We start from the raw sequence: 11659 nt of genomic DNA on the forward strand, positions 1-11659 counted from the left end.
CTCTTCATTTTACAATGGGTCTGCACATGCACACTCCTGTCCTGGTTTGTGGGGTAACTGCTGATCCTTTCTCATTGCATGTTCTGGAGGCTTTTCACTAAAAGAGCAGAAATGAATGGCCTGGAGAGTAACTTGAGCCCCCGTTGGATAGCCTGGAGAGTGGAACCTCAGTGGTGCTGAAGGTACTTCATTCCTCAGGTTTTTGTGGGCACGGCACTTGGAATCTAACACAGGCGCTGAAGAGCTTGTCACAGGATGAATTTGGTGGGGATGAAATGCCTTTGGCTTTACTTCTTTTTTCTGCTGCTACTTTGTGTGTTGTCCTCTGGCCTCCTAGTAAGTCCTGAACCACTCACTTCCAGTCCATGCTCAGAGGTTTTCTCTTTTGTGTGTGTGGCTGGTTGTTTTTTTTCAGGTGGCCTGTATGCAGCTGATCAAATCCATCCTGCTGGTGAGCTTGACTTGGGAGTTCAGGTTAGCACCAAGCTGATGCATTCAGGACTTCAACACATCCCCACAGCAAGGAACAGCCATCTTTCCTGTTTCCCCATGGAGTGTGATGGCCCCACAACAGTAGCACAGCTGTTCTCAGTGTGAAAAACACAGAAATTCTCTGTTTCTAGTGGACACAAAGCAAAGCTGGTCTTCTCAGATCAGCTGCCCTCACACAGGGCAGCTGGCAGCCAGCGGTGGGGCCCGGCAGGGTGCAGCACGGAGGCCAGTTCAGCAGGGATTGTGCAGTGCACCCCATCTGCTGGGCACAGGGGAGGCCCCAAATCCCACACTATTGCCGCAGACAACCAACCTGGACAGCACGAGGGGAAGATAAAGGCAGCCTTGCTCTACCCACGATAAGAGTCTGTCTAGATGTGTAATACTACACAGCTTGGCAGCTTTTTCTTCTCAGATCACCAAACAGGTCTGAAAAGGCACTTCACTCCCCATCCCGTGAGGGAGGATATACCTGGGAAAAACCTTTAAAAGTGGAGTTTTAGAAGAGGTTCAACAGAACGCAGAGACTCTGCAGCACCACAACAGCACTCCTCCCTGGCAGATGCAGCAGACCATGTGTTAAGATCAGCACTGAGATATCCTATGCAGCAAACATCCCCATGGCCCCATGCAGCAGCTGATATCTAGGACAAGTCAGAGGCTACGGCATCTGCAACGGCCTGGGCTTCAGGCAGACAAGGCCTCCTGCATGGTCTTCCCCGCCCCAGCTGAGGATGCGGATTGCAGTTGCCCAGCAAGAGGGCTGTTGGGATGCAGCCGGCAGAAACGCCCTAGCGTCCAGATGGGGAAGACATTGCGGTACGCAGTGTAACTGATGGCACACGACTTGTTGAATACCCCAGCAATATTCTCCTGAGAGACAGAGACAGAGAGCAAGATGGTATGGGTGACAGGGGATCACAGTGTGGTGCTGAGCTCATTGCCTTCCTGAGGTCCCCCACCAAAAGCCACATGTGGCTTTCTTTCCAGGTAAGGGAAAGCACACTATTGCAATGGCTGCACAATGCCCAGGACATCTGCAACACTAGGGAACGCCTTGGAAAGACCAGAGGAAAGAAAGATATACCTGAGGCCAGTCCCCATTGGGCAGCTGCTTGTCAATCAACACTTTGATACCTCTTTCCAGCACATCAATGTCAGGGTACCTGCAAAGCACGAGGGAGATGTGAGCACTCATCCAAACCGTCTGCAAATCCCCATCTGCTTAGGGAACTCAACCGCCTCCAGACCGCCCCAAGCTTGTCCCAGGCATGCCGAGTGCTTTGGGAAGGCCCCTCGCAACCCTAGGACACCAGGCATTATGAATATGGCAACATTTTCCCAGGCTGGAGGCCTGCGGTTGTGATCCAGACCTTTGCTTTGCACTGGCTCCCCCTCACCCGGCATTATGAGCCTTGCTGGCCTGTGGAGCACCGCGCAGGCCAGTCCCTCATTGCAGAAGGCTTGTGACCAACGAGATCATGAACAAACACGGATGGGTGCATGGCCCATGCCAGCCAGGACCAGGGCCCTGGCACACAACCCAGCCTGCATTTCCCATCTCATAGAACACTCAGGGCCAGGTGGTGCCTGAAGAGGTGAGGGCTGCTCCTACCTGACAGCCATGAGCCCCAGCAGGGCCCAACATGTGTTGTGGATCTGCGACATGGCACTCTGCACATACGTGCGCTGCTCGCATGACTCGAAGTCCTCTCCCCACCCACCATCTGCCATCTGCTTGGAGAGGAGGAACTGGCAGGCCTGGGCCACCTCTCGGCATGCAGCCCTGGAAGGATGAGGCAGAGAATCAGACAGGGCTGGGGACAGGGAGCGTTTGCACACCTGTGTTTCCCACCTGCAAACAGGAGCTGTGCTCTGCCCTGCCCATGGCTGTGGGGCTGCCCCGAGTTTGAGGCTCAGGCAGCAAGTGTGCTGGTTGTATCGCAGGCACAGGATTTGGGAGAAGCTGTACCTGGGGCTTGAGACCCCACGTGCAGCCAGGGCATCCACCCAGTCCCACCACAGAGTCTTGCCCCGGCCCAAGAGATAGGTAGGGACAAGGGAACCAGACAGCCCCTTCTCACCTGTCACTGTATGTGTGCTGCATACTGGCAAACGCCTCCAGACCAAACCAGGTGCCGTAGGTGAAACAAACCCCCCAGCTCCTAGGAGGAAGGGGAGAGCGGTGCTGTCAAGGATGCAAGGGCCCAGGTGGATGCAGGATGCAACATGTCTGTGTTCACAGCAAAAGCAGACGCAGGCATAGAGCTGCAGCCTGCCTTCCCCTATGGCACAACCATGCCCAGTCCCACCAGCATCTGCTCCCAGCTCACTCAGGCATCAGCAGACACTCTGGGACCAGAGGAGCTGGAGCCACCCTAGCCCCCAGGGGTCCTCTAGGTCTTGTGTAATGCACAAGGTGCCTGCTCTGCCTGGGCTGGAGGGAAAGGAGAGCAATGCACAGGACCTACAGGAGGATCAGCCCCTGCTTGCCCTTCCCACAGATCCTGCTCGCCAGGAATGCTTGCCATCATGGTCCCTCTCACACTGGGGCAGCCAGGGGAAAACCGGGCACAGGGAACACTGCTTACCCTTCCCATGACCCATCAGCTCGCTGCTTCTTGCGACAGAAGTCCAGGCCCTTCTGCAGAGTCTCCCTGGTCAGGAAAAAGACAGCTGCTTCAGAAGCAGACCTAACTCAATGGCTACTTTGTTAGGGGCATCCATCAGTCCCTCTGAGGCTTTGACAGGTCCCATTATTAGAGGGCTCAAGAGGCAAGAGCATGCACAGGCAGCCATGCCGATCAGGATCTCAGAACCAAATCGTGCACCACTTGAGTGCTTTTCTACCTCGTGCCAGCATGCAAGCAGGGGACGCAGCCTACAACCGGCTGCAAGATCAAGGCAACTGCTAAGTCAAGAGGCAGGCAGATCTCCACCAACTTCCCCCAGCCTGATCCCAAACAGCCTATGCCCTGCTCCTTGAGAGAGGCTGGGCCCCAGCCCCTTGTGGGGGGCTCTGGTTTGGAGAAGTCACCAGCATCCCAGCTGTGCACACACCAAGGTCCACCACAGAGGCTGTTCCATGCCAAGGCAGAGATCCAGGCAAGACCCCTGACAAGGCTCAGCAGGGACTGTGCCAATAGAGGCCATGGCAGGCAGCGCGGGACGTCGCAGCCTGTGTTCTCCCCTTCCTGACTCTCATCTCAGTGCCTCACCTGATCTCTGGGGCTCTGTGCTCAGGGAACTTGTCGTGGAAGTGTCTCAGTGCCTGCATGACAGCCGATGTGCACTCCACGTAGGTGTAGTCGATCATGATGTCGCCTGCCAGCAGGTGAAGGGTATCAGTGCAACAGCCGCTCTGCTGGGGAGCCTCCGAGCCATATGCTACCAAACTCTGCCTTGGACCCAGGGCACACTTATCCCACAGAGTGACCTGGGACAAAGCCAGGCACCCACTGGGCACGGCAAGGCCAGTCCACTGTGTCCCTTCACAGCGGACAGGATGACCAGCCCCACACACTCCCCTTACCAAACACTTCTGAGGGGTTCAGCAGCTCCAGTAAGTGGCCTCCTCGCTTAGTTTCATATGTGGCAAAGCCTCCATCAGAGTTTCTCATGCTCAGCAACTGCCCAGACAATCAGAGAGAGGGGTTGGGACTGGCTCACAGGCAGTACCACCCCAGTCTGGCCCCAAACCAGGTGTGAGGACAAAGTCAGACCCACAAGTCCATGGGGTTGGCAGATAACCCAGGTCCCAAACCACAATGACAGGCAGGCCCAATCTGGACTATCACATCACATTACATTATGTCACATATGTAGCTCTGTATCACAGTAAATATGGTGTTGCCATACCAGGCCATGGGCCTTGTAGTAACTTAGTAATATCAGACATAATAACTCATCAGGCCTTGACTTCTCTTATTTTAGCTTGGTTTAGCTGCCTGCATTTCCCTTGGCCCTAATTTTTGCAGCACTTACCACATTCACAGCATCAAAGAGGCGCTCAGGGGGGACAAGGTTGGCTATGAAGGGGCACTTCTCCTGCAGCAGCATAACTGACTTCAGCCCTTCTGCTGTGCAGTCTGCCACAATCCAGCCACAGTCTCGAGTGCTGAAGGGGAAACCACCCTGGAAAGGGATCAGGAGGGCTCAGCACCTTCCCCTGACCTGTTTTGTTCTTTTAAGGGGGAAGGTGCTGCCACTCATTCTTATACCTCTGCCCAAATCCCTGCCCCATTCATGTGTCCTTTAGAGACCAGTTCCAGCCATCATACCTTGTTCATATGGCGATAATATTTCTGGTAGTCGGGTGGGTTCTCTGGGATCTGGAGAAGACAAGAAACAAGTGAGGGCAGGCTGGAGGTGCCTGGCTGCAGGACCATGGGCTGAAACCATTGCAGATGCAGAACTGTAGGGGACTGGGCACCACCCATCTTTTACTGAGGGAGGCAGACAGGGAAGGAGGTCAGCTCTGGAGCCGGGAGTGCTGAAGAGAAATCACATTTTGGCCTGGTTTCATCAAGTGTTGCTAAAGTCCCCTTTTTGGGTGCTTTCCTGCCAGGGAGCCATCTGCTTTCAATGCTCCTATTGGCAGCACCATGAGCAAGACCTATGACTGCATCTGCACCAAGCTGCTAGCAATGGTGACTCCCACGCTGAGCCACTGGCCTCGCCAGCAGGAGCTGAGCTCATGCAGTCACTAGCCAAGGAATCTGGGTTTCCCAGAAGGGTGCCTCAGATACATGGGCACCAGACAGGACGAAGGGCAAAGAAGCCTAAGCTCTTAGTTTTCCAGCCTCTCTTAGCCCACGCAGCTAATCCAAACATCCCTGGGCCTGGCCAAGGTCATCTCCAAGCTGCAAAGATAGCTCCCAGCAACAGGGAGCAGAAAACATGAGGCCGTCTCTAGAACTTTGCTAGTCCAGCCCTTCGGAAGAGCTCTTCAGAAGGCAACAGATGCATCCAACAGACCTCTGAGAAGCAGCCAGATCTGCATAGCCAGTGTGTGAGACACCAACTGGGTCCGCTCACCTGGGTGAACTGGAGGAACTTGTAGGCATTTTGGAGGCAGGATGTGAATTCAGGCATCTTCTGAGCTTCTGCCTAGAAACAGAGGTGCACAGGCACCAGTCAGCAAGGAGTTGTGGCCACCAAACGTGCCCCTCAAGAAAAGGATGTGCTGGGACCTTGCTGACCTGCTGATCTAGGTGCCATTAATGCCTGGTGCTTCATACAGCCCTTTCTGTAGGTTTGCATTCATACTTTGTTTACTGTTTCCATTACAAACCTCTACAGTGAGAACTGAACCAACAGCTGTTGCTAGCATAAGAGAGAGATATTTGCATGACCAGGTTAGGGGCTTACCAGGGCAATCACACCACCCTCCATAAGGCATACCCACCATAGCTGTCTCTGCCCCACTGCAGGAAAGCAGGAGACCTACACACTGTTCCTGCCAAATGGCAATGCTCTAGGGCCAAGCAGAGCAGGGAGGAAGGGCCACGGTTTTACCACAGGACTGCAGCCATTGGGAAGTTTAACCTGACCCACTCAGCTGGTGCTGTGGCCTCCTGCTTCAAAAGCAGCTGGCAAAGATGGGCTGTACCAGCTGTGCTGGACACCCTGCCTACCATGGCTGAGGTGGGCTCTGAGAAGACATGTGTTTGCCTGGCTCAGTCATATGATGCAATGCCAGAAGTGGCACAGCAGAGGTCTGAGGGGATGCACAGTAGGAGCTGTTGGTATTCGGGGATGTGCCACAGAGACCATTTTCCCAAGGCAGCATGCAGCACTGAGGGGTGCATTACCTCCAAGAAGGCTTGGATGGCAAACGCAGTATCCCAGAGCTGGGATCCATTTGTGCCCTGGAAGAGAAAAAGTAGTTAGTGAGGGGCAAGTGCTGGCAGCAGCCTGATGCAGCTGTGGGGTCTATGGGACAGCATATTCCTCCTACATTACCCCCACTAGTTCCCTCCACCCTGCATCTGTTTTATGTCACCCAGCATCATGGCTGATGTGCTGGCATAGAGGGGACAGATGCAGCAGCTCAGGGACAGCAAGGGCATATGAAATGAGACAGCTGCTTCAGCCTGCTCTGTGCACAGCCAAGACAGGCGAGGTGGCTAGCGATAAGGAGGAGAGGGATACAACAGCTATGAGAGAAGCACAGCTCGGTCCACGTGCAGTATCAGGGGCCTGTCTTTCTCCTTCCCTTCTCCCAGGACCCGTGGGGATGAAGGGGATGGAGGCCTAGAGTTGCCCCCTCAGCTCATAGCCACAGAGAGGCAAACTAGCAGGACGGACACTACTCACTCCTGGCACAGCCAGGGGAAGTGGCAGTGAGACAGACAAGGCCACCAGGGAACAAAGGTGAGATGCCAGGAGCTCAGGCCCAGTGTGAACAAGCTATCCCATTATCCTATGGGCTGCCCCAGCACGTCAGGGTCCCTCTCAGTCACAGCTGAACTCCTACAGCACTTCACCTGCATCTTCATGCCATCGAGGCCCAGCCTGTGGGAGGAGAGAGCAGAATGCTGCAGCACAGGCACAGCGAGAGTGCCAGGAAGCGGGTCAGGAGCCACAGTGTGCTCACTCCACAGGGATCAGAGCCCTACACTGTGCCAGGTGGGCCATGCTCAACCCTTACCAGAGATAATCAGGGATCCTGGAAACATGCTCCTGAAAAGCTGGGGAGTTTTTCCCATCCACGAACCAGCGAACCAGCATGTTGATAGTCTTGGAAATCTGCAGAGAGCAGCACTGTCACAGCTCTGGCTACAGCTTTTTCCAGCCCCAGAGACATATATCCCTCCCACCCAGCACAAAGCCATCTGGAGGTGGTCCCAGGCTTGATCCCAACAGCTCCATCTGTGGCATCACTCAGCATAGCTGAGTTAGTGGGGCAGGTGCCATGAGATTACTCCAGAGCTTCCTCTCAGATGATTTCCCTGGACCACAAGGACAGGTGTCCCTCACCAGGGCCATGGCTGTCCCCCTGCCCTCTGCATCTTCTGTGCCCTGTTAGCATTAAGCTCTTGAGCATTAGAAGCAGCCGGAGTTGTGCCTGAGCAAGATCCGGTGATTATGGTTACACATCACAATCGCAAAGGGCTGGGGGGCCACAAGCTGGTCCCTAAAGAGCAAGATTTTTAAAGGATTGACAGTAAGTGTCCTACCGGCCCAATGCTGATGCACTTGGTGAATCTGTCATCAGCTTTGATGTGGTCGTACAACTCTGTGATGGCTCGCTGCCGCAGGTGAGTGCTGTGATGGGCTTCGTACACATTCATGATGGCTACAGGAGGAGAGGGACATGCAATGAAAAATCCACCCCATGCAGCCAGATTCACTTGCTGTGGCAGGCTGCATCACTGCTCATGTGATGACCAGTCAAGGAAAGCATGGGAACTGCTCTGCCCCAGAGCTGCCTGAGGTCCTGGGCACAAGGCCCTGCTGCTCTCAGGGAGGGAGAAGCCCAAGGATCACACAGTCCATGTCTCCATCTCAGCTCCAGGGCATATACCAGTACCTGGCAGTAGACCCTACAGAGCCCCCATGGTACAAGGCAGCTTCAGTTCCACCACCACCAGCTCACATGGCAAGGGCCCTCCCACCCCAGCCAACACCGCACTCACCATAGGCAACCCCCAGAAGCCAGCTGTGCGGGGTGTACACATCACAGGCAGCCACATTGTTCCTCTGGGCTGGCCAGTCTATGCTGGTGTAGTCTTGCACGTACAGCTCCTGGCACAAAACAATGAAGGGCATCAGCTTGGCAAGCTGGGAGCAAGCACCCAGAGGCAGCTTACGGCTGGAAGTTGGCTCCGCTGCCTGGACAGAGCGACTGTGCAGGTATGAGAACTGTCACTTTGCAAGCCAGGGGCTGGTCCAAAAGGACATGGCTGGCACAGCAGGTGGTCAGGGAGCCATGTATCCTTGTTGGGGAGCCCCACCAGGGTCAGCTCCTTACCTGCCGCAAGCTCCGTATGAGCTCGTCCTCTTCTGCTGACAGACGCCTGGCGTAACAGTAGCTCATGGGGAGGTAAACCTGGCGGCAGTGACACCAGAGCCGGGATGGGTGGGCTGGGAACCATGTAGGAAGCAGCCTATTTGCAAAAGAGAAGGTGCTACTGTGAGGAACAAGGAAGGCCAAGGGCAGCATGGAGAAACGATGTGCTGATGGGGATGCCCAGAGCAGGGCATGCCTTTTCCTATCCCCTGTACCAGGCCTGCTGCTGCTGGTACAGCTGCAGGAGAAAAAAAAGGGAATATCCACACAGCCTGGCCCTGCTCAGATCCTCCCCAACAGGGCTGCTCCCTCCCAACCAGGGCCAGGAGACACCGCTCCTGGTCCAGCTGACACAGGGCAGGGAGGATCCCGAGCTCAGAAGAGGAGGGAGGGGAGAAGCCAGTTCAGGGGCCCCTCTCTTCCCCACTTCACTTTGAAGGCAGAGGCCCAGACTGATGGTTAAGTGCATTTGAAGACAAAGCACCAGCAGCCCTTGGTACTGTGCAGCCCCTGATTTCCGCCAGGGAAAATGTCATACGCTTTCCCTCTCTCACACCCTGCTGCCCTCTGTGAGAGACTGAGTTAATGTCTCAAACATCGTGGTGGGGCAAGTTCTGCATAATGACAACCTCAACATAACAGTGAATGCTGCACAGCAAGGAACCACAGGTGAAAAGAAGCGGAGCAGCAGAGATCAGCACAAGACATCAGCAACGGGATGGAGGTTGCGCTAGAGTGTGGGCTGCTCTGTGTTCTGATATGCTGAGCAGGGCAGCTCACCATGCATGGCCAAAGATCAAACAATGGTCATGTCTGCAGGGAAGAAGTTACTCCCCAGACGACCCCCAAGCCCACCAACCCATTTCCCAAAAGTTCTGAAAGCACAAACCGCGCATGACACCTAATTAGACTAACGAGTTCGAGGGCCCACCCCATGCACACATGCCCACCAGGACTGGACCCCTTGGCTGACTGGACCAACGCTGGACCCAGTATCGGTGACATCTTTCTCTTTTCCTTTTTCTCTCTCTGTCTTGCTCTCTCTCTCTCTCTTTCCCTTTTCCATAATCCCTACACCCCATCCCTTTAAGACATAAAACCGTTGACCAAGTCTGGGACTAAGAGTGGATCCAGCTGCCCCTTGGCTCCTCTCTGAGGAGTCTAGAAAGCAAGGGGGTCCACTCTGAACCTCGTGACTCAACGGGAGGACTCTCCTTATTCCCTGAATTAATGTATATGTTACCACAAGTTACACGGTTTACTGAGGTAGTTCCATGCCAATTCCTGTTGTGTGAAACCCTGCCACCTACTGTTATGCCTCCCAAGTTCAGGTTGCTTCTGCCATGAATAAAATGTTTAACCAATCGTTTGGTGTCCTTTCACTTTAATTTAGTGCGAGGGAATTCCAAATTCACCATGACCCCTCCCTGGTCTGTCCAGCCAGGGTTGTGACACCCTCTGAGTAATCGGAGAGGGTATGAGTGAGGGTTAGAGCTGGCAGCCTTACCTGTGGCTGTCCTGTCCTGCTAGGGCCCAGTTACTATACTGGTGGCAGGCAGGGAGCACACAGATGTATCAGGGATCCCATGGGTAAAGCTAAAAGGGCTGAGCTCTGGCATCTCCCTTTGGGGCAGTGTTCAGTGCTATCCACCCACCGGCTGGCCTTGCTGCTGGTCTCCTAGCTGATAAGCAGCCTAAGCACCCCCAGTTACAGGCCACAGCTGGAGTTATCCCAGCTAACACCAGCGCTTGGAACAGCTCTGGGTCGAGGCTGGTGGCAGGACTGACAACACCCCCTACGTCCACACTGAGGGCGGCACATACCACATCTCTGGAAGAAGCGTGTTCATTCCCTCCCAGCTGTAAACGTTCAAGACAGCCAGCCAAAACTTCCCCCAGGAAGGGATTCCCACAGCACCTCCTGCAGAGAGCAATTGTCAGCTTTCAAGGTTAACACCACCATGCCAGCTCCCTGCTTTCTTCCCCATCACACGGTCCACTTCTCCCCATGTTTGGGAGCATGCTGCTCAGGCTGGGACATGCCCCAAAAAAAGGCAAGCAGGCAACGGTACAAAAACGTAACACGCTTTCCCATCATTAATTGAAAATCCAGGGGCCATCAAGGGCAAGCAAGAGCAACAGTTCCTCCACTACCTGGCAGCCCCCTCATGTTCTATGTAGCCCTCGGGTCCAGCCAGACCTCTCTCACCAGCATACTAGCCCCATGGCTGCTGTGCTGGGCACAACGGAGCTGACCTTTGCTGTGCAGGTTGACACGGGCCCGCACAATGTCAGGGTCATCTGGTCCGAGCCCCAGGATCCTCAGGGCTACGTAGTTGAGTGCTGTGCCAAACACTGTCGATTTGTCTTCCACATGCCTGTCACGCACATGCACAAAGACAGCATAGCCATTAGCCAGCTATTAGCATTAGCCAGACACAACTCACCACACAGGGCTGTCTTTGTCAAGGTGAAGCAGGATGCCAGAGGTGACTGTGGAAAAGGGGAGATCCAACCAACCCAGGGAGAAGCATTGCTCTGCACTACCCTGTCACACACAATGCTTTGGGATACAGCGCCACAGAAATGCAGCCAGACTTGAGGCTCTGGCCTCCACAGTGACAGAAAGCATACCTGAAGGGCTACACATGCAAGTCCAACCACCCAGAGATATCACAGTTGCCAAGTCCCACTCCCCAAGCCTGGGTGGATTTGACAGCAGCTCCAAGCTGCGGGACCTTGGAGGTGCCATCACTAAAAGAAGCATCTTTACTACTCACAAGCCCCAGCCTCCGTCTGGGAGCTGCACAGAGCGCAGGTAGCGCACCATCTCTTTCCGAAACCCCTCCGGCAGCTGGATCTTGGCAGTGTGGCAGGTGATGAGGAGACCTGGAAGATCAGGCAGGCTGGCTCTCACACCAAGTCAAAGGCGACACATCCATCCCTCGCCTCCCCGCGAGGCCTACCTGGCAGGAGGAAGAGGGGCCCGCCGTAGTCGCCCGCCCAGTGCCCGTCCTCGGCCTGCAGGGCGGCGTAGAACCCCATGCCCTTGCGGGCAGCCTCCCGGGCCGTGCCGGCCGCCGGCAACGGCGGCAGCGCCTCGCCCTGCGGGGAGAGAGCGCCTCAGCCGGGGCTGCCCCCGGCCCGGGCCCC

The 11659-nt window shown here is 55.2% G+C and overlaps 1 protein-coding gene across 1 annotated transcript; it reads right to left on the reverse strand.

Moving 5' to 3' along the window:
- Positions 1-207: 207 nt before the first annotated feature.
- LSS (lanosterol synthase (2,3-oxidosqualene-lanosterol cyclase)) lies at positions 208-11599 on the reverse strand. The gene is made up of 20 exons (XM_010566969.1): positions 11473-11599; positions 11287-11395; positions 10763-10884; positions 10331-10427; positions 8468-8603; positions 8133-8241; positions 7674-7792; positions 7145-7242; positions 6981-7008; positions 6306-6362; positions 5530-5601; positions 4773-4823; positions 4477-4626; positions 4025-4121; positions 3711-3816; positions 3084-3149; positions 2577-2657; positions 2108-2278; positions 1580-1658; positions 208-1365 (listed from the first exon to the last, which is right to left on the reverse strand). Exons 1-20 carry the CDS (start codon positions 11549-11551, stop codon positions 1180-1182), a joined length of 2013 nt encoding a protein of 670 aa, XP_010565271.1. The 5' UTR covers positions 11552-11599; the 3' UTR covers positions 208-1179.
- Positions 11600-11659: the final 60 nt, after the last annotated feature.

Source organism: Haliaeetus leucocephalus, unplaced genomic scaffold (assembly GCF_000737465.1).
Source record: "Haliaeetus leucocephalus isolate CR32 unplaced genomic scaffold, Haliaeetus_leucocephalus-4.0 Scaffold223, whole genome shotgun sequence".
In the NCBI taxonomy this organism is placed as follows: domain Eukaryota; kingdom Metazoa; phylum Chordata; class Aves; order Accipitriformes; family Accipitridae; genus Haliaeetus; species Haliaeetus leucocephalus.